This window comes from Apium graveolens, chromosome 9 (assembly GCF_009905375.1).
Source record: "Apium graveolens cultivar Ventura chromosome 9, ASM990537v1, whole genome shotgun sequence".
NCBI lineage: Eukaryota > Viridiplantae > Streptophyta > Magnoliopsida > Apiales > Apiaceae > Apium > Apium graveolens.
Window position 1 is genome coordinate 8189766 of NC_133655.1, and position 27380 is coordinate 8217145.

The 27380-nt window shown below is 37.6% G+C and overlaps 4 protein-coding genes across 4 annotated transcripts; 2 read left to right on the forward strand and 2 right to left on the reverse strand.

Moving 5' to 3' along the window:
• Positions 1-2064: 2064 nt before the first annotated feature.
• Positions 2065-2775, forward strand: LOC141684968 (uncharacterized). The gene has a single exon (XM_074490099.1). It carries the CDS (start codon positions 2065-2067, stop codon positions 2773-2775), a length of 711 nt encoding a protein of 236 aa, XP_074346200.1.
• Positions 2776-8554: 5779 nt separating this feature from the next.
• Positions 8555-10776, reverse strand: LOC141683544 (uncharacterized). The gene is made up of 2 exons (XM_074488283.1): positions 10195-10776; positions 8555-8850 (listed from the first exon to the last, which is right to left on the reverse strand). The coding sequence occupies exons 1-2, from the start codon at positions 10672-10674 to the stop codon at positions 8767-8769; spliced, it is 564 nt and encodes a 187-aa protein (XP_074344384.1). The 5' UTR covers positions 10675-10776; the 3' UTR covers positions 8555-8766.
• Positions 10777-13732: 2956 nt separating this feature from the next.
• Positions 13733-15924, forward strand: LOC141683546 (uncharacterized). Its single transcript, XM_074488284.1, has 2 exons — positions 13733-14141; positions 15540-15924. The coding sequence occupies exons 1-2, from the start codon at positions 13833-13835 to the stop codon at positions 15654-15656; spliced, it is 426 nt and encodes a 141-aa protein (XP_074344385.1). The 5' UTR covers positions 13733-13832; the 3' UTR covers positions 15657-15924.
• Positions 15925-21249: 5325 nt separating this feature from the next.
• LOC141684969 (uncharacterized) lies at positions 21250-23116 on the reverse strand. The gene is made up of 3 exons (XM_074490100.1): positions 22749-23116; positions 21618-21693; positions 21250-21492 (listed from the first exon to the last, which is right to left on the reverse strand). The coding sequence occupies exons 1-3, from the start codon at positions 23114-23116 to the stop codon at positions 21250-21252; spliced, it is 687 nt and encodes a 228-aa protein (XP_074346201.1).
• Positions 23117-27380: the final 4264 nt, after the last annotated feature.

Sequence of the window (27380 nt, forward strand, 5' to 3'; positions counted from 1 at the left end):
GCTGCTGCTGTGTTTGTATATCTGTTTGAGAGAGTTTGTGTTTGCTAGGGATAAGGCAAACAAAAAACGCCACAAACCGCTGAAATTTTCCGCGGTCCGTAGTTAGGGGTATTTTCGTAATTACCCCGGACCGCTGAAAATTTCCGCGGTCCGCCTTTAATCTCAGCCATTCAATCTCCGATTCAACGGCTGCCAATGTGTTTGTTATATGCCGGTCTACAACAAACGTTTGTTGTAGACCGGCCCCCATATGTAATAATTGTTGGTGAATTTATACACATATATATATATATATTTACATGTATTTGATTGTGTTGTTAAATATAAAAATATTTTTTAATTACGTCATCGTACATTGATTTGAATGTATGTGAACTTTTCCTTTTCAATTTTAGAAACAGAGGCACCATTTTCAAAATTCGTTTAAGACACCCAAATTTTTAGGACCACCCCTAACACCAAGTCACCAACACAAGATGAACCAAGTTTACTTCAGGTTTTTTTTGGTTTTTGTTACTGTATTACAGCAAGTTTAAATGTTTCCTATAAATATAATAAAATGCCGTGTCATAGTAGTTTAAGTCAATTTTATTGAATATCAAGTCTAATACTATGTCTTATATTAATGTCTCATTACTAAAATAATAATATATTTAAATTATAATGAGGAGGGAAAGTAAATAATGAGAGGAGAGATATGTGTAAAAAAGGAGGGAAATAATTTTTTAATTGAAATAAATGAGATCGGGCATGCTTAGTGGTTCCTTAAAAATGAGGCACATGATAAATGTCTCAGTATTTTGAGGCCCTACCGGGACATTGTTGGAACACTTTTTTATCCAAAATATCTCAAATTTTAACTTAGGACAAGTTTTTAGGACATTTTTGTACTTGCTCTTAGCTTGGAGCGATTTTGTAGATGTTAATTAAATAAATGCTCATAATTTAATCCATCATCGAGAGAGAAGAATATATATAGTGTGTGACTGGTTGAAGTCTTGAACCTTCTAATTAAACAACCATAATGACTAGAAAAAATTTCACTGCTTTGCGTGTTCTTGATTGTGTTAGACTACAAACGATATTTTCTGATAAATTTAATATTTAAGATTTTACGAATACATTGCTCGTTCGATGGTGACCTTGTATAACACCTTGGTTTTGTGGAAGTATACTTTTTTTCAAGAAACTCGGAAGAGTGAAATACTGAACAATCTTCTACACGAAGCGACGAATTTGATCATTTAAACATTTGCAATCTCATATGTAAATTCGAGTAACCTTCTCTGCACTCTCGTATAATGATCATACACTTTCTTCTACTGCAATGGTTGCTGCACAGTCAGCTACCTGTGAAGAAAATACAAAGGATACACTGCAAATCGGTAAAATAGTTAGACAAATTATAACTTATTTAAGTCTACACAAATGTACTAATAACAGTGGACCACTTTCCATTAGTTAGTTAAGAGATACTGGATTTAGAAAGTGTACAGCTGTATAGTAGTGCACAGCTGTATAGTAGTGCAAATATAGTATATAAGAGAAACACATTAGATTAGATAAAAAATATATAGCACATCAAAACAAACAGACTTAGATATATGTATAGTTTTCTTCTTTGTTAAGAAATAAATATATAGCTTTTGTATTGGATTCTCTTTGTTCTGGTAATCAATCAAGTTCATATTCAGAAAAGTAACATGGTATCAGAGCTGGCAGTGGCGATTATGATCTTCGTCAACAATTAATGCTGCAGATTCATCGACATTTCATCAGAAAATCATCAAATCGAGGTTTCTTCTGTAAAAAACTTTACTTAATCATCATAATTTGTTGTTTTTTTGTTCAAATTTGTTCATATATTGTGTAATCTTGATTGATTCAGTAGTGTTTTTCTTATCAAAATCTATCGATTCATTTCGTACTTGATTGATCTCTGATTGTTGTATTGTTCACAACAAAGTCAATTCCTGAAATTCCTGAAATTAGTAGATATTTTGACCTAGACTTGATCTGAAATCTCAATTTTTTTCTCGGTATGTTACTTATGAATTAATAATGATGTCTACATCTGCAAACGATACCTCAACTACAAATATTCAGACTAATTTTGATCCTACAAGTGTATATTACATTCATCCTTCATATGCGAACACAACGCAACTTGTTTCAGTCAAATTCAATGGGCACAACTTTAATAACTGCAAACGATCTATGATATTGATCTTATCGGCTAAGAACAAGCTTGGTTTCGTGAACGGAACTTTGACTGCCCCTGCTAATAATTCACCGGATTATTGTGCTTGGGAAAGATGTAATTCACTTGTTATTTCTTGGATTCTGTTCAATCTTGATGAAACTATTGCAAGAAGTGTAGTATTTCTTAAAAGTGCACGATCTAGATGGAAAGATCTAGAGGAAAGGTTTGGCAGTTCTTCTATTACAGAGTTGTATTCTTTAGAGCAAGAACTAGTAGAGATTTCTCAGAATAGTCAATCTGTATCAGATTACTATACAAAACTGAGAACTGTTTGGGATAGTATTGATGATGTGAATCCGATTCCTACTTGTTCCTGTGAGAAATGCACATGTGACTTAAGGCAGAAATTTCTCAAGAAACAGCAAGAACAAAGATTACTGCAGTTTTTACTTAAACTGAATGATAAGTATAGTGTTGTGAGAGGACATATAATGATGATACAGCCCTTACCTACTGTATCTCAAGCTTATAGACTTGTGGCACAAGAGGAGAATCATAAAGACTTGTCTTAACTTTCATTGAATACTGAAATTGCAGCATTTGTTGCATAAAGGAGGAATTATGGAATGCATAATTCTCAGAAATCTTTTGGTTCAAATAGTGTTCAAAATTTTCAGAGACCTACAACTGGTGGCAACTACAACTTCAGGCCTTCATTTTCTCACAATAATGGACCTTCAGTTCCTCAGAATGCTGGATCAAAAAGGCCATCTAAACCAGGGGCCAATTATTTTTGCACACATTGTAAAGTGCAAGGTCATAGTATTGATAGGTGTTTCCAGATTCATGGATTTCCTCCTGGGTTCAAAGGATTCAAGGACAGAAAACAGAGTTCTACTGCTGCAACAGTCATATCTCAATCTTTTTCTGTTGCTGATCAAAACCCTTCTCAAGTGATGCCAACTAATAACTCTTCCAGTTCTTCACATGGTTCACCTGGAGCTCTCACTGATGATCAATACTCTCAACTTTTGGATTTACTGAACAAGCAGTTTCCTTCAGTCAATCAATCTGATGTCAATTCTTCCAGTCATGCACTCTTAGCAGGTAACATCTGTCTAATGAGTATTTCAAAATCAAATTGGATTATAGACAGTGGTGACACTGACCATATATGTCCAGATTTGAGATATTTTATGGATTTTGCACCAATTACTGATTCTGCTAAGTATATCACAATTCCAGATGGTAGTCAAATCCCGGTTAAGCATAAGGGAATAGTAAAACTAAATGATAACATCATTTTGAAAGATGTTCTACATGTCCCTGACTTTCATTTTCACCTCATCTCAGTTACCAAACTCTGTAAAGATATATCCTGCAAAGTGATATTTTCCGATGATAAATGTCTTTTACAGGTCCATTCTCAGAAAGAACATCTGATGCTTCTTGGTAAACTGAGTGATGGACTCTATATTGTTACTCCTGCTATTATCTCTGCTGTCTCCTCTTGTACCAAGAATGCTTGCACCGCTTTTACCTCACAAAGTTCTACTGATACTCATCTGTGGCATATGCGACTTGGCCATTTGCCTATATCTCAACTGAGGCTTATCAAACCTGAATGTAGTACATTGACTCCTACTATTTTCCAAATTTGTCCAGAAGCTAGGCAAAGTAGACAACCATTTCCTCATAGCTCTATTAAAACCTCTAGAGTGCTTGAATTGTTACATATTGATGTATGGGGTCCTTATAGGACAAAGACATATACAAATTGTAGTTTTTTCTTGACTATTGTAGATGATTTTACTCATTATACATAGGTACATTTACTGCGTTATAAATCTGAGGTATCAACTGTATTGGAGAATTTTGTCAATTATGCTGAGAAACAACATAGTGCACAGGTTTTATGCATTCGGTCTGATAATGCTCTTGAACTGACAGCAGGTGATTTGAAACAATTTTACTTAAAGCGAGGTATTGTCAATCAAACTACTTGTGCCTACACCCCTCAACAGAACGGGGTAGTAGAGCGTAAACACCGTCATTTGTTGGAAATAGCTCGAGCTTTGTTTCTACAGTCCAAATTGCCGGACAATATATTGGGGTGACAGTATTTTGTGTGCAACCTATCTCATCAATCGAATGCCCCTGCCCAGTCTTGGTAATCTTTCTCCTTATTTCAAATTACATAACTCTGCTCCTTTTCTTGAGAATTTACGGAATTTTGGCTGTCTGTGCTACGTTTCTACAACCCCGGTTCAACGTTCTAAGTTTCACCCTCGTGCTAGTCCTGCTGTTTTTCTTGGTTATCCTCCATTTCAAAAGGATATAAGATTCTGAATCTTGATACTAATCAAGTACAGGTTTCTCGAGATGTTAAGTTTTATGAGTTCCATTTTCCCTTTCATATTCTTTTTGTTGCATCTTCACATAGTTCCTACTTAAATTCCATTTTTTTACCATCTGTCACTCATGCTTCCACCACATTTTTTGACCAATATCCTTCTGTTACACCAGATATTGTCCAATCTATAGATACTACATCTCCTTTACACAACATACCTTCCCCTGCCTCTCATTCTGACTCTATCAGTCATGATTCTTCTACTCATAATAATTCTCCAGTTCCTTATAATTCCCCAGACATTATCACTTCACCACCTCCACATATTCGTGTTTCCACTCGACAACGCAATCGCCCTACTTATTTACAGGATTTTCATTGTAATATTGCCACTACTTCTATACAATCTCATTGTTGTAACTTTGTATCATCTGAGAACTTTAATCCTATTCACCAAGCTCACATTTCTCAACTCTGTGATATCTCATAACCTACTTCTTATACAGCTGCCTCCACCGACCCTATTTGGGTTGAAGCAATAAATAAAGAGCTTCAAGCTCTAGAGTTGAACCATACCTGGGAACTAGTTCCCCTTCCAGTTGGTAAAAAACCCATAGGATGTAAATGGGTTTATAAAGTAAAGCTAAAATCCGATGGTACTTTAGAACGTTGTAAGGCTCGTCTCGTTGCTAAGGGCTTCAATCAAAAATTTGGGATCGATTATGAGGAAACTTTCTCTCCCGTTGTTAAAATGGTCACTGTACGTTGTATTATTGTTTTGGCATCCAGCAGAAAATGGGATTTGTTTCAGCTTGATGTTAATAATGCATTTCTGCACGACAACTTAAAGGAGGAAGTCTACATGATTCCACCACCTGGATTGAAAGTTCCTCCTCATTTTGTTTGCAGACTTATCAAGTCATTGTACGGGCTTAAACAAGCATCCCGGGAATGGTTTTCTAAACTTGTTCATGAACTTACCACCCAAGGATTTATGCACTCTAAGAACGATTACAGCCTCTTCATTAAACGAAATGGTTCTTTGATTACTATAATGGCTGTTTACGTCGATGACATCATAGTCACGGGTAATGATCTTTCTTCTATTACTCATATTAAGAACCATTTACATCAGGTTTTTAGTATCAAAGACTTGGGTCTCTTGAATTATTTCTTAGGTATCGAGGTTGGTTATTATGCCAATGGAATCACTTTTAGTCAACAAAAGTTTACAAAAGATTTGTTACATGAATGTTCTCATCCCCTTCCTGTCAAAGCTTCAACTCCTTTACCTTTACATTTAAAACTCGATACTACTACTGGTTTGCCTATCTCTAATCCTGAACTATATCGTTCTTTAGTGGGAAAACTTAACTACCTTACAAATACACGACCCGACTTGAACTATGTTGTTCAAGTGCTCAGTCAGTTTATGCAACAACCACGGATCCACTCATTTTTCTGCTTTACTTCATACTCTGAAGTATGTCTCTACTTCTCCAAATCAAGGAATACTTCTTCGCGCATCCAATACATTGACTCTGCAGGCTTATTCAGACAGTGATTGGGCTGCGTGTCCTATGTCTCGCCGCTCTGTCACTGGATACATTCTTTTGTTTGGTGACTCACCAATTGCTTGGAAATCCAAAAAGCAGGCCACCATTTCTCGCTCTTCCTCTGAATCTGAATATCGTGTCATGGCTTCTGCTGCTGCTGCTGAGGTGACATGGACTGTGCGTTTACTTGAGAAAATGGGTGTTAATGATCTTAAGCCTGTCACTCTCCACTGCGACAATCAATCAGCAATTCACATTGCTAAAAACCCCGTGTTCCATGAACGAACAAAACATATAGATATCGATTGCCATTTTACACGGGAGAAAGTTCTTGATGGCTTGCTGCAACTCTCTTACTTGCTTACTCAGAATCAACTTGCTGATGCTTTTACCAAGATTCTACCGCTACCTCAGTTTCAACAATTGGTTTCCAAGTTGGGCATGTATTCAAACATTCCCAACTTGCGGGGGATAATGATCATACACTTTCTTCTACTGCAATGGTTGCTGCACAGTCAGCTACCTGTGAAGAAAATACAAAGGATACACTGCAGATCGATAAAATAGTTAGACAAATTATAACTTATTTAAGTCTACACAAATGTATTAATAACAGTGGACCACTTTCCATTAGTTAGTTAAGAGATACTGGATTTAGAAAGTGTACGGCTGTATAGTAGTGCACAGCTGTATAGTAGTGCAGATATAGTATATAAGAGAAACACATTAGATTAGATAAAAAATATATAACATATCAAAACAAACAGACTTAGATATATGTATAGTTTTCTTCTTTGTTAAGAAATAAATATATAGCTTTTGTATTGGATTCTCTTTGTTCTGGTAATCAATCAAGTTCATATTCAGAAAAGTAACATCGTATGCAAATTTTTGTAAATAACTTAAAAAACATGAATATTTTTGATAATTTTCCTTATTTATTTCACTTTGCGTATCTTGAGTTTGGTCATGCTTACCATTATTTGAATCTTAAATTTATAAACCAGCCCCGGCCCATAGGTATCTATTTTAAGGGCCTTTTTGTTGAAGAAAAAGTGGACTGGCCGCATCAAACCAAATTTGAATCTTGTCAGGGGGCCCGAAAAAAACTGCAAGAGTTGTAAACGGACAAGAAAATTAGGCAAAAAAGTAGCCAAAAAAATAGACCTAATATTCGAACCATGATATGTGGGGAAGCAAATAAGGTTCCAAACCAGCTGAACAGAGATGATTACATTTCATACATCATCAAGAGAGAAGAATATATATATAGTGTGTAATTGTGGTTGAAGTCTTTAAGCATCTAACTAAACAAGTATAAGTGACGAATTTGAGCATCTAATTTGATCCACCAAAAAATCAGTGTTGGAATCACTGTATGAGTTCTGCATTTACTAATTATATTTCTTCAAAAGGCTTCAGGATGGCCATTTAGATAACATGTTACAGACTTGCAGTTAGATTTTTATGAGACTTTAGCTCAATTCACGGAGATGCACATGAGAGTCCAACAAATTTAAAGGAATGAGACTTGGTAAATGTATTAGTTCTATTCGTATTATGATGTGATGTTTGTCGTAGGGAAGTTTTGTTTAGCCATATGATCTGTTTGATGAACACCATTGATTTCCAGCATATATTACACATAAGCCGTGCTCGTTTAGGATATCTTACAAGTAACGTATAGGTTAAAAATAAGGCTAGTTTGAGATATCTTATAAGTTAACAAATACATGTATTTTTGACTTGAAATTCACTTATAAGTACAATGTACTGTGGTCCTGCCTATAAATTTTTCCTATTGTTTCATTTTCTTGAAATATGAGATCATCAACAGACTGTACTGAAAAGATGGATGGGTTGCGAGAACTTGAAGCATAATAAAATATGATAAAAATCATTCCGGAACTTCTATCAAACACTTAAGGCTTGTATCCGATTTTTTTAAAAGAAAATGAAGCTAGTGATAGAAAGGTAAATTACTTTCATCCCAATTTTAAAGTGAAAGTCTCAATTTTGAAGTGAAAGTTTTGGAATAAAAGTTCTAGTCGAATATGATTGCACGTGAAATTACCTTAATTACCATCACAAGGGGTTAAGCAAGCCTAGCACTCAAATTACTCTGCAACTTTAAATGTTTTCATTTCCGACTAATTGTGAACCAGAATTTAAGTCACAACAACCATCATTCACCGGCCATTGCAAACGCTTGGTTTCTTGATTATTAAACTTTACATTTCAATAGCATGTACATAAATCAGCTAATAAACTTCAATGCTCGAGCAGATATTGATCTAAACCAGCTCAAAACATAAGAGAAAGACGCGCGGCATCTTCCAAAGCAAGTTCAATGGTGGTGCTAAAATTCGTATAAATTTGTTATAATTTGAAACATTAAGAGAATTGGTAGATTTACATGTCAACAAGAATGGTAAGAAGAGGTAAGTACAACAATCTCACTAGAAAGAAATATCCTTGATACATAAGCTCCTCTCAAAAACCTCCCAAAAGAATCCAACTGAATGTAATAATCCCACAACAGGTAGTCAGAAAAAAATTCCGACATAGCATGGAATGAAGTAATAATAACAAATAATATGTCCTGGCAACAAGGAATAGCGTAGCGTAGGTGGAAGTTACAGAAATCAAAAAATCTAGTGCAACAAAGTTAGGAGAGCAAATCCAAAGCCTAAGCTTGCAACCATCTTGTATGTTGACATTGTATTCTGGGCACCGCTCTGCAATGCAAGCAAATGTTTCAAATATTAGAAAGAGATGGCAATGAATTCACTACCGGCTGAAAAAGATTGCAGGCATTTGATTGTAAAACTAAACTCGTTAAACAATAGGTAATCGAACTCATTTATCTACCTAATGATGTATCGAAACAAAAAAAATAAATACATCTATACGATCACCAGAAAAATTAAATTTCTTAACAAATAACACATAATGGATAGATCAAATTACGTTTTTCAGCCAATTTACGAATTTACAGATGGTTTCTTCAAATCAGGGACTCCAAACTAGGGTCGGGAAATAAATAGATAGATTGCACAATGTTGACAATAATAGACTTGCTTTGTTAATTTCATTTGTCACCAAAACGAGAAAACAAAGTAAAAAATAAATAAATGCCTTTAGAAAATAATATCGAAAGTCATAAGAAATGGAAACAACACTGCGAACATTTCCAGATTTGCACATTTAGTTGTCGCATAAGCTAACAGGATCCCTTTCTCCTCTCGTCTTGGTAACTAGAGGTTTAGACAATGAGTACATTTGTTCGCTTTATCTAACGGGATCTCTTTCTCCTCTCGCCTCGTTAACAAGAGGTTTAAACACAAGTACATTTGGTTCGCTTAATCTAACGATATCCCTTTCTCCTCTCGTCTCCGTAACAACAGATTTATCCAAAACTATGAATGCGTGAGTATTTAAATTTTGTACAATTAAGTAATAAAACATCTAAAGTACATCTACTTCAAAAATGTCACACAACAGATAGTTTGGTAACTAGTACTCCCTCCGTCCTAATATATGTTTCATCTTTTGGCTTTCGGTACTGTTCATGACTTCTAATTTACGTTTAATCTATAATATCAAATATAGTCATGAGTGATCTCGTTGGATTCGTATTTATCAAAATACAGTACTTTAATACAGTGAAATTTTTATATTTAATACTAATACGAATTTAAAGATATTAACGATCAAAAGTGTGCATTGACAAACGTGTCCAACACAAAAAGAAAACGTTACTTCTCTAAGATTGTAATTACCCTTATACCCCTGTATATTCAATAGTCGCTTCATAGGCTATTAAAGTACATAAAGTCATAAACAAAGTACACGAATCACGAGAAACCCGCGCACGGTAGACAAAACATACACATCCTAACTAACGTACGCCGTGTAAATTAAATTCACTTAAAACTACTTTAAACTCAACACTTCAAAGTACTTTAAAAAAACAACAGATCTACACCATGTTTGCATAGATCTATACATGCATTGTACAAATCTATACATACACACACATATATATACATACATATATATAGATATGACAGTACGCGTACCTGATCTGGTGAAGAGGGAGTGGCGGCGGGAGATACATCACCAGCTCTAGGCGCCGGAGATTCCATCGGAGGAGACGGAGGACTGTCTAATTCCGGCGCCGGAGCAGGTGAAACCGTCGTAGTACTCGGCGCAGGAGCAGCAACAGGTGTAACAGCAGGAGGTGGAGTAGCAGCAGGGGTAACAGCAGGTGGTGGAGTAGCAGCAACAGGCGGGGGAGTAGCAGCAACAGGCGGGGGAGTGGACGGAGGTGGAGAGATAGCAGGTGGTGGAGTCGCCGGAGGTGGTGAACTCGCCGGAGGTGTAGCCTGAGGAGCAGCAACAGGGGCAGGAGTGGAAGTTGGTGGAGTTGAAGTGGGTGGTGATGAAGTGGGAGTTGGAGTGGCCGGAGTGGCGGTGGGAGAGGCGGCCGGAGATTGGGCGGTGACGGCAGAGATGATAATGCAGGTGAGTGTGAGGAGAAGGAGTGTTGATTGGTTCATCTTGAGATTTGGAAATTGTGTGTGTTTTGTGTGTGTTTTGTGAGACGTGAGAAATTATAAGGAGGAGATGGGGAAAATAGAGCTGTTGTGGGGAAATATAGAAATAAAAATATTGTATGTTGATGAAAGTGGGATGTATTATAGGATTTAGACCGTTTGATTAGTTGTCCGTGAATGATGGTGGGGTCTACTTCTCTAGTGGGGTAGTGTCACCGTCTCAACTTCTTGCCACGTTGTGTTTTTCTTTTATTTTGCTCTAGTGTGTACAAATAGAGCAGTGATTCAAATATATAAATTTGGGTAGGTTATTTCAAATTTCGTCTCAATAATGATCCAAATTTGGATAATTGAACAATAGTGATCTTCACTAATCCAAATTTGGATCACTTGATTTAATATAAAATTATGGTTTTGTTATGTAGTTTATGATATTTTAAATTGATTTTTGATTTTTTAATTATATAATTAATAACAAAATATAATTAATAGTTACCAAATTTTATTTTTAAAATAATGAGAAAATATAATTTCATTAAAATTTAAATAGAAGTACATTGCATAAAATAAAAAGTATATATAAAATGCATAAAAGAAATTACAACGCACAAAATGACTCAAAAATGATACAAAAAAACATAAAATTTTGATTTAGTCGGACAAATTATTTATGTTTCCTTTGAGATAATCAAAATTTTGATACTATAGATGTATTAATTGAGTATTTGTGGGAAAAATATACTAATTCGGAAAATTAGTGCGTATCAATGATAATTTGTATGTTAATTATTGCAATAAATGTGTTTTTCGTGAATTAAGTGCACAATTTTAATATTTTTATGTGTATTAATTTTTTTTTGATTTAATTAATTTATGAAATGTTATATAAATTGTTAATAATGATTACATGATAATTTTAAGATAAAATTGCTTAATATGATATATATATATATATTATATGTAAAAAGTAATTGAGATCAAATATTGGAATCACAGTGGTGGAGTTGGTCAGAAGTTTTGATAATTTCGTGTTTTGTGTCAATAATGCATAATCCAAACCCGAACCGTTAAGGATCCATTTTGTTTCTTATTCTTGTTGTACATTTATTTCGTGTACGTTTCGTATCGTGTTTTGTATAATTTAAAATTAATAATAAAGATAAATAAAATATATATATTTATATATTAAGTTTCTTACTAGTCAAGTCTTAAGTTGATAAGTTATAAAAACTCAAGTATAGTCAAATCTTATGAAATTTAAATTTAAATCTATTTTGTATCTATTTTCAGTAAATATTATATTTAAAATATTAAAGTAAGATATATATATATATCATATAATATTGATAAATTTATTTAAATATTTATTTGTTTCGTGTCCTTTCGAGTCGTGTACCAAGTGTAAACCCAAAACCGACGTTAAATTCATCTGTGTACTTTCGTGTTGGTGTACCAAAATGTCAAACCAAACCCGTTACTTTCGTGTCATGTTATCATGTTGTGTACGAAATTGCCAACTCTACATGCTAATTTGCTATGAACCATCGGTATTTTCTTTAAAACTCCTGCTTACTTCATTCTCTAAATTTAATATAAAAATTTAGATATAATAATTTAACACATCAATAACTATTCTCACATACAACAACATTTCATATATCCGGTCCTTATATAATGTTTTTTTCATCAAAAAATATAATTATTACAAAAAATGTAGAAAAATAAAAGAAAAAAAAAATGCTTCTTTCAAATATACTCCGTCCGTTCCAAAATACGTCCCAAAATACTAGTTCATTTGTCTTTTAACGCGTACTTTAAAATTTATAAAAGTCATACTTTTTTTTAATTTCTTTTCTTAAATTAAAAATTAGTGTATATACTTTAATTCTGAAAAAAAATTGATAAATAATTTATAAAATTATCATTTTTATTTATCTTAAAATAATCGTAAAAAGTTTAATTATAAAAATATGATTGCATGTGAGCGTAGGGCCCGCCAGAAATGAAACAGCTAGTAGATTAGCGCATTGTTTGGCGGAGCGTAACATATCAGTAAACGAAAAGAAGAATAATACTTCTAGATCATTTGTTTATTTCCTTTACTTGGGAGTAACGTCCGAATTTCATGGCCCACATGTTGTATGTTGTGCTGTTGCAAAGAAAAATAATACCAACACTATGTGTATTTTTCTCTCCGGGAAACTGCATATGCCACATTCATATAATCGGTGGACTGATGCCAATAATTTGACGGTGTGTCCAATAATGTACGAAATTAAATGGACGAGAAATGTTAGAATTCCGAAAACTGTTCCCAAAATCGTTAACGAATAATTAATTGTTATTATTTTGTTGATTATTTCTTTAAAATTGTCACGACCCCTTCAATTATATATTTGAGTTCACGAATAAAAACACGTCACGTGTCATTTAAAAAAGATTTTGGATTCATCTGGGGATACGTAGCATTATTTTAAATAAATTGTGCAAATTCGCATTTATATTAGCTAGAAGATTAATCGAATATTTCTTATTTTTTCTTTTAACAAAGAAAAGTACTGAGAATGAATAATTTTTGTACTATCGTCTATAAAATTTCTATTTCCATTTTATTGTCTAATATTATCATTTTCTTATTTTGTCAAAGTATATGGTAAATAGAATGTAGTCCGCAAAGGTTGACTCAGTTGTTTAAAGAGGTGATAATTATCCTCTTGGTCACAGGTTCGAATCCCACGGAAGGAGAATTTATGATTTTGCCTCCTGAGTCGGAGCCTGTCGCTTAAATACGGTTTACCTTAGTTCACGTAATTTGCAGACTATTACGTGAGTCCGTAGGGTTATCTAGTGCGCATCCGTAAGGTTAAAATTGTTGTTCTAGTTTTATGTTATGACAATTAATATTCAATGGGATTTAATTGAAAAAAGAGATGACTAAAATTTCAAGCCCAATGGGGAAAGAAGATAAAGCCCATAATTTCAAGCAGCCTGAAGCCCAGTTTAAGTCCACGAAATCCCGCAACAAAAGACAGGCCCAAAGGACGGTGTTTGGAATTTGAAACCCTCATTTCCTCACATTCTTATCTACACACACAAACCTTACTTCTTCAGTTCTTGTTCTGTTCACTTCAACTTCCGACAAAAAAAACTTTGAAAAGCAAATGGCCATGATGTCTGTGGGTGCGTTGTCTGCATCATTTGTACTAAGATCTGCTAAGATGGTTGTGTTCAACTCTCGGTTTCCGATGAGTGGTGTTGGTTTGGTTCCACGTGGGGTGAACATGTGTACAGTTATTGCGGCTTTACCTAAGAAGACAGAGACAACAACAACAAAGAAGAGAGAGCCTAGAGGTATTATGAAGCCTCGCCCTGTCTCCCCTGAAATGCAAGCTGTTGTTGGTGTTCCTGAGATTCCTCGTACTCAAGCTCTTAAGCTTATTTGGGCTTATATTAAGGAGAATAACCTTCAGGTTCTCTCTCTCTCTCTCTCTCTCTCTCTCTCTCTCTCTCTATATATATATATATATATATCTCCTTCTCTCTCTCTATATCTCCTTCTCTCTCCCCCTCTCCCTCTCTATCTCTCTCTCCCTCCCTCCCTCCCTCCCTCCCTCCCTCCCTCTCTCTCTCGCTCTCTCTCTCTCCCTCGGGATTCGTGCTAGTGTTTGTTTGGATAGCCTGCTTGTTTTGAGTGAATACGAATGTTTTTGTTTTTGCGCTTTTTATTTTTTTTTTGATTTGTGTATATATATATTACATGTGAGTAAATTTTGTGTGTCTGTTGGGTTTGTTATTTCCTGTTTCTATGTACATTAGACTATTTTTTTTTGCTATATTATAGTGAAATTTAAATAAATTAGTTGGTACAGTGTCATATAGGGCGAAATTAGTGATAGAGTAAGTGACTATAAGGAGTACTTGTGCAAAGTTGATGGCATCGTTGTTTGCTCTGTTGCTGACTCGGATTATTGCATTTTTCCTTTGAAAGTTCGAAGTTCTATATGCATTTTAACATGAGAAGGAACTGGTTATGTTATTTATGTGATCTTGTATTGGACTATTGGATTAATAGTATCTCAACTGCATTGTCTTTTGTTTAGTTTCCCTTTCCAAAATGCTATATGGTTGTAGTCGCACACGTGTGGGACTCCTATGATGTGTTTCGACATGATTTTATTTTCTTTCTGATGTACTAAATCTTTTGTAAATGAGATGAATGAACTAATTGGAGGTGGTGTAATGTTCAATTGCTACTTAAATTTTCAAAAGCTTCGTTTTTGTGTTGAATTTGAACTGATAAACAATCATTAGTTCCCGCCCGGTGACTGATTTTACAGATAAAACTCTTATCAGTCTCTCATTTAATTCTTATTGCAGTTTACGGTGCTGCCTTGTCAGAAAACTGTGTAAGATTTACATAAGTGAAACACATATGTTTCTTAAAAATGTTTACAATCTTGTCTGATTTAAATGAACCAGAACATAACATCACACACACACAATTGGTGTTCACCAAACTAGCCCAAAGAAAATCCAGTGACTGGTGTAAGTGCATGTTCTATTAGTACTTATGTAATGTATCATGCCCAGTTTATGGAAGACCTGTTTCGGGTTAATTATTGCTTTCTGCCTTAGTGGTACAGTTTTTGAAATGCTCTGTTTTGTAACCTTGAAACCTTGTGCATAGGCATCAACACTTATTTGAAAGTGGAATAGGCTGAAAGCATGTGATAGTTGCTTTGTATTTTCAGTTATATTTATCGCTTTTCTTCTGTATTTTGTATTTGACTGTTAATACATATCCAGAACATTGATTTCTACGACAAGTTATACAATGAAACTAACCTTGTATGCTTTTGTTGTCTCAGGACCCTGAAAACAAAAAGATTATTATCTGCGATGAGAAGCTGAAGAAAATCTTCAAAGGCAATGAACGTGTTGGGTTCCTTGAGGTTGCAGGGTTGATTAGTCCTCACTTTCTTTGAGTAACAGCCATCGGCAGGGGGTAAATGAACCTGTTCTTTTGTAAATGGGGTTCTCTACTAGTTTAGTTCATCAGTAATGCTACTATATGACAGTCGGTATTTCTATTCTCTTTGAATGTATGCCAAAGTTCTAGCTCTTGAAATTTTGTTCTTCGGGCAAATAGTTCATGATATCCTATTAATGGTGTAAGCCTCTTACTGATGTTTTTGTCGTGACTTCAACTTTCTGGTCTATCTATCTAATGCCTATATTAGTTCTTTCGATTAAGTATGTATGGATCTCGACTAAATATCATACATATATTTCGAGTTTATCAAACCCTGCTGCCTGTTATTGAATCCATAGAGTTTAGCCACGAAGTGTGGCGTTTCTAATGCACAATCTTTGTACCCACCGTCACCGCATATAGAAAATTGGGGGGATTTGAGGTACGAGTTTAAAGTTCCTTTTTTTTCCCCAACTGAACAGCTATATGTTTGGAATGAACACCATGAACTGAGTGACCACTTAGGTTTCGTCCAATATAAGGATGCTTGTTCTGTGCTGATTTAAATTTTTTAAATGAAAATGACAAAAGAATCGGTATTACTTAGATTGCCATACCGATTGACACCCTCCTCTCGTATTTAAAGAAACATGAACAAAATATCGAAAGAATCATGGATTCCTTAGCCTAGGGGTACGACCGTGCGAGAGTAGATATAACTTTTGTCTCTGGTCTACATATTTGCATCGAAAATAGCTTAGTGACAAGATTAGTAACCTCTTCCCTCAATCTCCATTGCCAATTGTGTATTCTGTATTGCATCATGTTTAATTAAGTGCAGAAATTAGATGTACATTATTAGCTAAGTTGGTCAAGGATGCCTTTATATTCTTTTTCATTTTAAAATGAGACAATGAACATGTTAGAATAGATAATTTTTTGTTTCAAAGTTTCTTGATAAATTCCACTAACTTATAGAGCAACAACATAACCAGACTATATAAGATCTTGATAGGAGTCTTGACTCCCCAGTCCACATTAGAGCTTCACGTATGTTTTAGTAAAATATAAGATCCTCGTACATCCTCCTCCTAACGACATGAGGTTTCTGGAGAATTAGCAAGTCATTCTCCTAACAATGTATATAAGTGGTTCATTAGGTGTTTTATGCCACAGTTTGCAAACACGAGAGAGTACTAATGAGGTTCATCCCAGATATGTGGAGGCGTGAAATTGTTGCTTGGAATGCGTCCCATGCTGACTTGATTACTGAGCATCAGATGCTGGCCGCACTTGATTTCTACGCTAAGGTCGAGGCATCTGATTGTAGTAACAAGTAGTTTGAAGTGAAACATATGGATTCTGAGGGCGGGGAAATGTTGTGTTTTGCAGAGACGAAGAAACGCGAAGGGCCTGTGTGAGATAGGATTGCCATGGTTGGTGCCTACTAAACTGGAAGAAGTTGCGGCTTCATGGTCTGCTGATGATACATTGTGCATATAACTCTTATGGTTTTTCGAGTTCCAAATCTGACTTCACTTGTTGGAATTAAAGAAATTTAAAAATTTGTTAGTTTAAATTACTTCAAGGTTTTCTATGGTGTTGATGGTGTATTTGTCAATTGTGTAATGTCTATGTTATCTGATAAATTAAGCTACAACTCGTAGCAGCTACAAATAACACCAATGAATGTCTCCTTTATTGTACTGGTTATTTTTGTCATGTTATTCTTAAAGACTAGAGAATGCATGAGCGGTCAATATTTGTTGATGCTAAACTTGAGAACCCCCGCCCAAGACCATCGTGGGAGACAAACCACCGGTTGATTACATCTCGTGTGACATAGCCGATCCCGAAGCTTAAAACTTTGATATCAAATTAGCTATATATTCGTTTACAGACCGGGATAAAACAATATTATGGGTCATTTGATTTATTTGGGATAGTAAGCACATGATCCTCCGCAGAGTGAATATTTTTCCTGGCTAGATGCTCGAAATTTTTCTCTGAGCTTGAAGATATCTTTGAGAAAACTCGTTCTTTATTCAATTGTCCAACCCCGAAAAGCAGTGACTCAATATTCATAAGGAGTCCCAAAAGGGCTTTTTCTTTACAAATGGGCCTATCGGGTCTTTACACAAATGTTACATAATTATTACAATTAAGTTTTCTTGGGCCATTCCCCTTTAATGCAAGATCCAACATTTGTCCCCCTAATTTGAGTAACATCTTTAGATCTGGCCTCTGGGTATAATGGGTTCATATACTATTGTTTAACATCTTTTTTTTGCGCAAATATATATATATATATGTATATGTATTTCTTTTTAGGAGGCATTTTCTTATTGGGAGATTGTGCAACCGTTCAGCTTCCTTGACGATCATTACATAAACGCCGCTGGACTAAGTTTTGCTGTCACTCCACTTCCTTCCTGTCTCTGTAAGTTCTCCTTCTTTATTAAGGTTCAAGCTCTATATTCTGCAATTATATCAGTCATTTTTATTTTTCGTGGTTGTCGTGTTAAAGATTACATCTTTTTAGAAACAAACATGGATGTAGCTAGTTCTTCTTCTTCCATTAGGACTGTATCTGACCGGAACCTTGAGAAAAGGCCCCTCAAAGAGGGTGACCAAGAGTTTTTGTGGAATTTGAATCATTTGGAAATTCCTAATGATCTTGCACAATGCCATTCTTTTGATTTTTTGGATGAAGATGAATTGCTGAATGGTGTTCCCGTCGAAGGTCAGGCTTCTGCTCCGATGAGTCCTCGAACCTTGGCCCTTAAAAGTCGTGTTTTAGAGGAGAGTTACCATCTGGGAAGGGAAGAATTTTTAGATAAGTCGAGTCTTAATTACCTTAGTCACTATATAAACAAAGAAATCCCGTTGAAAAAGCTGGAGACATATGTCGATTTAGCTAATGGATACAGATATCGGGTCCCGACAGCTGATGAGCGTGTTTGGATGATGCCGGAATATGGTATGCACGGTATCACGATGCTTTTATTTCATTTTGGACTTCGGCTGCCGATGCATCATTTCTTTTTGGCAATGTAAGAGGCGCCTAATTCAGTTGCTCAAGTTAGTGGTTTTATAGATTTATGTTGTGGTAGAGATAGGATTCCTTCCATCAAATTATTTTTCTCGATATATGGGGTACGCTATCACGAGGGTCAAGTTTACTTTGATACTCGACATAAGAGGATGAAGATTGTGAGTTGTAGATCGTCGAACTCTAGATACATCGGATGTCCGAATTTAGAATTTGTGAGGTCGTGTAGGAAGATCAGTGAGGCTACCCTCGATTATTTAAATGGTTTAGATAAGTATGACAGGGAGTATTTAAATGAATTTCACGGGGATAGATCTGTATACACTCACTTGCAGTTGAAAGATCCTCATTTCTTGGAAATGCATGATTGTAAGAGAAAAGATGTTGACCTATTTTGACTGTCGTACCTTATACTATGATTTTTTAGATGCTTTTATTTCTTTCTTGTTCGTTGTTTTCATATTCTTTATATGATTAGATTAACTTTTCATCATTTCTTCCTTGTCTTTTTGCAGTAGCCGAGACCTCTCTGAAGAATATTTTAAATAGTGGAGTGCGTGGTGAGATGGATAAGGCAATGCTTTTGTTGGTCAAGAGAGCATCGGGGGGTGTCATTGATGCTGGTAGAGTCGGGCCTTCGAAGCCTAACCATTCGGTTTCCATCGAGCTTTTGCACGATCATGGCGAAAAGGTTGTGGAGGATGATGGACAAGTAGTTGTTGATGTCGTTCCTCCGGGAGATAACCCACGCAAGCGTCATCGTGATGATGTGGAGAAAAATAATATTGGTGAGACTGAAGCAGCTGTGACAGGAGTAAACAAGACTATTACTCTCGTTGGGAACAGAGTTCTTATGTCAAATACTGTTGATCCTCGAGCTCAGTGGGAGACTGTTCATGTCGTGATTCAACCCTCGGAGCGTTGGACAGGTGGTTCGACCGTTCCGCTTTGTGCTTTCAAGATTTTTAATTTACCTCAGGATGTTGTGGCTTATGAGGGTAGACGACGGGATGAGCTCGTGGATCGGTGTAAGGGACGAATTGGCCAGGTATTATAGCATCTTGCCCTTGTCCTCCTTTCTCTTTATTTCTTTTTTTTTTACTATCTCCTTTATTTATTATCTTTGCTTTATCATTTATATCTTTTTGTGCGTTTATGCAGTTTCTTGTCGATTTTATGCATGTGTAGGAGTAGTATAAGGATGATGCTGGTAACGAGGCTCGAGTGAAAATGGAGGCTGAGGTATCAGCGTCGAAAGAAGAGAGGAGGAAGTTGAAGGTGAGTTTTACTGAAGCCTACAGGCGTGCGGGTGACCTTTTTAACAAGAGCTCTGCTCTGTCTAAGCGTGTTGAAGAGTTCGAGCTTTCTGAGAAATCTCTGGCTGATAAGGTTGGGGAGCTCGAGACCAAGCTTCGAGATGCGGAGAAGGAGAGGGATGCTGCAAGATTCGAATGCGAGGGTTTGGGGCTTTAGTTGGAAGGAGATAATGAATCTTATAAGGTGATTGCCGAGGAGAATGTAAAGCTCAAGGTAGAGGTTCAAAAAGGGTATAGAGGACATCGCGCCGACTCTCAGGGATGGATATGGCCGTTGTGTTCGTCAATTTGCTGATGCTGGTTTTAACGTCGAGGGTCATTCTTTTGAAGACTATATTCGAGATTTCGCAGCCTCGCAAGGCGAGAACCCGGCTGGCGATGATCAAGTCGATGGTGGAGGTGCTTGGAGGTGGGGTATGCCCCATGATGGTTGTATTTTTATTCTCTTTGTGGATTGATCTTACTTTTCTGCTACTTGGTTTATATGCCTGTCTTTTCGTATCTTGGATTTTATGATGGTGGATATCTTTCCTTGTCGTTTTCTAAGGATTTTTTGATGATGTGTCATCGTCATTTTTTTCTTTTAAAGTATTTGTTCTTTTAAGGTATTTATAGTTGTTGTCTTTTTGATTATTTTTCTAGTCCTCCTTGATGCTTATTGATAGATTATTACCCAAGGAGGTTATAGTTGGCGGTGATTCGATTTATGTCATTTAATTTGTTTGAAAGGGAAAATATTCCGATGAGTCTGTATCTTTTTACCTTGTCCGTGGCAGAACTTTGAACTGTCTACTATATTTTAATTCACTTGCTTTGTTTTGTCTGGATTTATTCTACAACGTTTGAGGAATACATATATGTAATTGTTACTTTCGTAACTTGTTGACATGTGTGTTATGTTGTGACGTAAATATTATAGTAATTGTACTAATTTTTAATCTCACCACGAGGCGGAGCTTTTTATAATGGTCGAGCCTATTCTCTTTTACTTCATTTTTTTGAATGACTTGGAAGATTCTGCACATCATTGAATATATCATATTTCTTGATGTTTTAGGGGAGTACTACCAGATTACTAAATGTTGTTGTTAAGATGAGGTGGCATTCTGAAGCTTACATTTTCATAAATTAATGACCCCTCAATGGGGATCTTATAACGACCCTCATTGCACCGAGGGTTTACTTTTGACTTGGTAGACGTCGACTCATAAGTTTCAAATATTACATACTAGGGGATTTTATTGATAAAATTTCTTGAGATGAATGCCGTTACAGGCATTTTTAATTGGCTGACCATCGAGATGTGCAAGTTCATAAGTCCCTGCACTAATCACTTTCGACACCCGGTACGGACCTTCCCAAGTCGGTTTGAACTTTCCCGATACTATGGGCTGCGATGCTGCGGAATCACGGAGCACCAGATCATCGACCTTAAGACTCCTGGCCTTGACTTTCTTGTTGAAGTCCTTGGCCGTCTTCTCCTGTTGTGCAATCATTCGGATTCGTGATTGCTATTTTGTTTCCTCGAGTAGGTCATTGTGGAAACGCAGGCCCTCGAGTGCTAGTGGGGGTCGAAAATCTCGACCCGCGGGGAGATTAAGCTTACCTCGACCGGTAGAACTGCGTCGACGCCATATGCCAAACGGAACGGTGTTTCACCAGTTGAGGATCGAGGTGTCATCCTGTAGGACCATAGCACATTTGGAAGTTCATCAACCCAGCAAGGAGGGATTTCATCGATCCTTTTCTTTAAGCCTTGTAGGATAGTTCTGTTTGTTACTTCTGCGAGCCCTTTGGCTTGTAGGTATGCGACTGAGGGTTTGATGTGCTAGATTTTTAGTTCCTCTAAGGCTTTCTTAATTTGAGCCCCCACAAATTGTGTGCCATTGTCGGAAACGAGAATCTTTGGGACTCCAATTTAAAACACGACGTGTTCCATGAAGAATTCAATTATTTCTTTCTCCCTGATTTTGGAAAGAGGCTTTGCTTCGACCCATTTGGTTGCATAATCAACCGCAACAACTACATATTGGCATTGATTTTTGGTTTTGGGGAAGGGAACCATGATGTTTATCCCTCACTGATAGAAAGGGCATGTAGCGAATATCGAGTTGAGCTCAGTAGTGGGTCGATGGTTGACATTACCATGCATCTGGCACACTTGACACTTCCTGACATACTCCTCAAAGTCTTTGCGGATCGTGGGTCAGTATAATCCTTGTCTGATGATTTTAAGGGCTAGTTTCTTTTTTCTCCGAGGTGTTCACCGAAAATACAGATATGTACCTCGACCATCGCCTGATAAGCCTCATCTGGGCTCAAGCATCGCAGCAGTGGTTCATATAAGGCTCGCCGATACAACAATGAGCCAACGACACAATAATTTCTTGCCTTAAACATGAGCGAACGAGCTTCATTTTTTTCCTCAGGGAGTCTGTTTTATAATATGTATTCGAGGAACGGTGTTCGCCAATTAGAGTTGCTTTGTATCTGATTTACAGATAACTCATCGATGGCTGGAGATGTCAGAATATCAACATATATATGCTAGAGGTTGATGGGGAGGTTGGAGAATGCCAATTTGGCTAAGGAATCTGCCCACTGATTTTCCTCTCGGTCGACATTCGAGAGTTTCACCGAAGGAAATCTTTTAAGCAAGTTTTATGTCCGTGCAAGGTACAGAGCCATTTTTTCATTGTGTGTTTTGAATTCTCCGCTTATCTCTTTAGTTACTAACTGAGAATCTTCGAATATGTCGATAATCTCTGCCTCGAGATCCACTGCTAGTTTTAAACCTGCAATCAGCGCCTCATATTCGGCCACGTTATTTATGGCTGGGAACTCAAATTTGAGAGCCTGTTGGATCTTGAAGCCTTCTGGGCTAATCAAGATTATTCCGGCTCCTCCGGAGTCAGCAGTGGAAGATCCATCAATGAACAATAGCCATGGTCTTGACTGATTTTCATCGGATCTCGGGGCTCTGCATTTGAACCGATACTCTGCTACAAAGTCTAAGAGAACTTGGGATTTGATCATCGTTCGAGGTTTATACTCAATGAAGAACTGGCTTAGCTCAATGGTCCAAGCGGCGAGTCTTCCTGTCATGTCAGGTTTATGCAGGATTCTCTTGAGGGGTTGATTCGTGAGTACTTGAATCTCCCTTTCTTGAAAGTAGTGCCGCAACTTTCAGCTGGCGATAACCAAGGCATAAACCAGTTTCTCGACCTGCGGGTATCTTGTTTCTGTATCACGTAACGAGTGGCTAACGTAGTACACCAGGATTTTCTTCCCTTCGTCATGTCGAACCAAGACGGCAGCGATTGTCTCATCGGTAGCTGATAGGTATACACGCAATGACTCTCCAGGTATGGGTCGGGTGAGGATTGGTGGATTTGTTAAGAAGGCCTTTAATTCAGAGAAATTTTTCTCACAGTCATCATTCCACTCAAAACGCGAAGATTTTGAAGCTTTCTTTATTGCGGAAAAGAATGTGATGCAACTTTTGGAGGACTGGGGAATAAATCTTCGGAGAGCGGCAATACATCCTGTCAGTTTTTGTAAATCCTTGATGGACCTTGGCCTTTCCATTTCTAGAATGGCTTTTGTTGGGTGACTAGAAACCCGGGGAATTCCCCTGTAGTGAGGCCAAAGGAACACTTGGCTGGGTTTAATCGCATGTTATGGATTTTGGCATTCTTAAATATTTCTCGGAGGTCGGCGATAGAGATGTTCAAAAAATCTGAAACCCGAAATCCGATCCGATCCGGAAAAAGCCCGAAAAGCCCGATCCGGAAAAAAGCCCGGCCCGGTTCGGCCCGGTCCGCGGGCCTTAAATGGGCCTCCTTTTTTCTCGAAAATCCGACCTGGCCCGAAGCTCGAAAAGCCCGGATCGAAAAAAACCCGGATAAAAGCCTGGTTCGGCCCGGATAAAAGCCAGGGCTTTTTGAAAAGCCCGATTAAAAAATGTTTTTTTATATAAAATTTGAAAATATACAATACTTTTTATGATTTTTAAAATAATATATCATAATATTAGAAATAATTAAAGTATATATGATTATTTATATATTATATTAAAAATAATTATTTATTTCAGTGTCTAAATTACTCTATCTGATATATCAAGATATTATTTTCTCCAGTATTTAAACTACTCATAATTCGAGTTATAAAATATTAAAATATTTTTTTAATATATAAATAAAAAGCCCGGATAAAGCCCGGTTCGGCCCGATCCGGCCCGGCCCGCGGGCCTAAAACGGGCCTTATATTTCTTAGGAAGTCCGGCGCTGCCCGGCCCGATTTTTAAAAAAGCCCGGCCCGATCCGTTTTAAAAAAACCGGGCTTTTTAAAGCCCGGATAAAGCCCGGCCCGATGGGCTTTTTGTGCATCTCTAGTCGGCGATGTGGTCTGTAGAGACTTTTGACTTTGTGATCATGTCATCGCCAACATTGATTAGACCAAAGGGCATGACTCGATACCCGAAGATGCCTTTGTGCATGGTGAATGCAATTTGTTGCCAGTCTTGGGAGTCCATCTTAATCTGGTTTTAACCTGAAAATGTATCCATGAACGATAGAAGTTCAATTCCCCCTTTTGCATCAATGAGCTGATCAATGTTTGGGAGATGATAAAAATCCTTCGGACAAGCCCGATTAACATTCGACAATCTATACACATCCTCCACTTTCCGTTACTCTTCTTGACCATGACCACATTTGAGATCCATGTGGGCAATTATACTGGTTCGATGAACCCAACCTCGAGTAACCTATCTATTTCTTGGTCGATGACCGCTCTTTTTTCGACGGAGAATGTTCTTTGTTTCTAGTATGATATTTTTGCTGATGTGGAGTGAGTGCCGAGCGACGAGCTCCCGGATCCCAGGCATGTCTTTGGGGTCTCAAGAAAAAATGTCGGAGAACTCTTTGATGAGCTTTTTGATATCTTCCTTTAGTGGCTCGTGGAGATTCTTGCCGACTTTTGTAGTTTTTTCAAGGTTTCCATCAAATACTTCAACTTCCTCGGTTTCTTCGATTTGAGAGCATGAATTGCTCGTGGGTGTGTCAGTTAGTTCTCTAGGGTCGACATCGAGGACTTGTTTAACCTCCAGTTCGTCATCTTTCTTGTTCCGTGATACTGTGGTGATATAGCATTGTCTCGCTGTTGCCTGATCGCCTGTCATCTCTCCTATTCCAAAATCTGTAGGAAATTTCATTCTGAGGTGAGAAATGGAGGTGATTGCCCGTATGACGGCGATCGTGGTTCTACCCAATATGGCGTTGAAACTAGAGGAGGCACTGACTACGTAGAACTTCAACATTTTTCAAATTTTGCATGAAGGTGAGCCGAAAAGAACAGGCATGTCGACAGTTCCTCCCACGTGAACCTCGTTTCCGGTGAATCCATACAATGAGGTGTGAGAATTTTCTAGCCTTTGATCACCGAGGTCCATTCTTACGAAAGCATGGTGATATAGAACATCGACAGGACTTCCATTGTCTACAACAATTTTCTTGATGGTGTTATTACCCACCCTAGTGGTTATGACTAGGGCGTCTTGGTGACCCTCGAGGAGGCCAGAACAGTAGTCCTCGTCGTCGTCTGAGAAGGATATAATTGGGGAGGAATTTATCTGTGGACGTTTCACAGCCGACGAGTTAATATTGAACACCTCTCTTGCATAGTTTTTGCAAGAGTTATTGGAGAGGCCGTCTGCCGCTACACCGCCAAAAATGACTTCGATGACACGATCGTCATCACCTCTATGATCTCTTCGATGTGCGTCGTCATGTTGAACATAATGGACAAGTTATCCTCGACGAATCTTGTTTTCAATGAGGTTGCTCAACTGGAAACATTGTTATGTTGTATGACCTGTGTCCTCATGGAAATCACAATACTGGGAACTTGGTGGTCGGCCGGGTTTTATCGTCCTTGGAGGTCCATAATCCGGTTCTATTTTTAATACAGCTAATATGGTTGCTTTTTCAGTGTTGAGCTTGGTGAATTCTTTTTCGTTCCTGGAGCGGGGTTGCCATTCTCTTTCGCGTCTGTCGCGTGGCAGAATATCATTCTCTCTTCGAATGTTACTTTCGCTTTGTCTCGGGGGACGGCGATACTCTCGATGTTTGTTATTTCTCGGTGACTGGGGGCTGTAACTTCGACGACGTTCGTATCTGATCGAACGTCGTGGATATTGAATACAACTAACAGCCTCCTATAGGATCATGCGATGTTCGATGATTAGGAACGCTGCCTAGAGAGTTTTTGGGTGTTTTTCAAAAATTTCCTCAAGGATTAAGCCGTGTCTGGACTTGTCGATTCCCGCTGTCAGGAAATTGATGGCCATTGGCATCGAGCAATTTCGGAGTGTTCGAAGAATGCCATTCGACCATCAAAAGTGTTCAAGAATGCCAGGGGGTCGCTTGAACCATCAAAGTGGTTAAGGGATGGGGTTTTCAATGTTCTGTCGATGCGTGCCTTCTCAAGCACGAGGGAGAGAGGGCTTTCTGCTACAATCTCGAACCCCGATTGATTGCGTATTATGTTCCGCATTTGAGCTATTTCAACTTGCATATTGGCGAACTCCTCGTGGGAGATAGTGTCTGTGGATTCAATTTTTTGTGAGGCATCAACGGACGACACTGTGCGCTGTGGGTGTTTGCGAGGCTGCGAATACGTCGACTCAGCGGACGGCTCGTATTCGTATTCTGCGTCGTCAGCATCATCATAAATTTGATCTTCCGAGGTATAATTTGCTCTCGTTGTTTGTCTGAGTTTTCGACGGAGGCGGTGTATCTCACGCCGTAGCTCTAGTTTAGCTTAAAGAAGGCGAGTCTCCCTTTCTAGTAGTCAAGTTCTTCGTTGGAATATAGTGGTTCGTCGAGCTCTTCCGCCTCTTGAGACTTTATGCGTTCAACATTTTCCAGATGTAGGCGCATTTCACTAGATACCACTTGTTTGCATTTTGATGTTTGAACTTGCTGGCGATGATATGGCTTATGTTTGCGTTTCCTCATTGGTGGCTCCGTAGAAGCCGGATCTAGCGACTGGCCGCGAATAGCTTTCTCAGGCGGGGGAAATAGGCATCTCAGCTGTAACGCCGACTGCTTCGATGGACCTTGTTCGTCGTGAAGCTTTGGGATGGTGGGTATCTCCGTCGTCATCTCTGTTGGAATTACTGGATCAGCCTTTTACGGATCAATCTCTTCCACAATCATCTTTTGGTTGGATCTCAAGAATAAAGCTCCTTCTGGCGTCAAATGATGTGCCCGAATATTTATCGAATATGCGAGACTATTATTTGAGGAAACTAGTTTTTTATTCAATTGTTCAACCCCCCTAAATGAGGTAGTGGCTCTATATT

Excerpts from the sequence above, each read along its gene's own strand:
- LOC141684968 (XM_074490099.1), top strand. The coding sequence starts at position 2,065 with ATGTCTACATCTGCAAACGATACCTCAACTACAAATATTCAGACTAAT.
- LOC141683544 (XM_074488283.1), bottom strand. The coding sequence starts at position 10,674 with ATGAACCAATCAACACTCCTTCTCCTCACACTCACCTGCATTATCATC. Across the intron at positions 8,851-10,194 it reads CTCCCTCTTCACCAGATCAG|AGCGGTGCCCAGAATACAAT; the intron begins GTACGCGTACTG and ends CTTGCATTGCAG.
- LOC141683546 (XM_074488284.1), top strand. The coding sequence starts at position 13,833 with ATGGCCATGATGTCTGTGGGTGCGTTGTCTGCATCATTTGTACTAAGA. Across the intron at positions 14,142-15,539 it reads TTAAGGAGAATAACCTTCAG|GACCCTGAAAACAAAAAGAT; the intron begins GTTCTCTCTCTC and ends TTGTTGTCTCAG.
- LOC141684969 (XM_074490100.1), bottom strand. The coding sequence starts at position 23,116 with ATGACAGGAAGACTCGCCGCTTGGACCATTGAGCTAAGCCAGTTCTTC. Across the intron at positions 21,694-22,748 it reads GACATATTCGAAGATTCTCA|GATGACACCTCGATCCTCAA; the intron begins GTTAGTAACTAA and ends ATGGTCCTACAG. Across the intron at positions 21,493-21,617 it reads ACGCAGTTCTACCGGTCGAG|GAGAAGACGGCCAAGGACTT; the intron begins GTAAGCTTAATC and ends ATTGCACAACAG.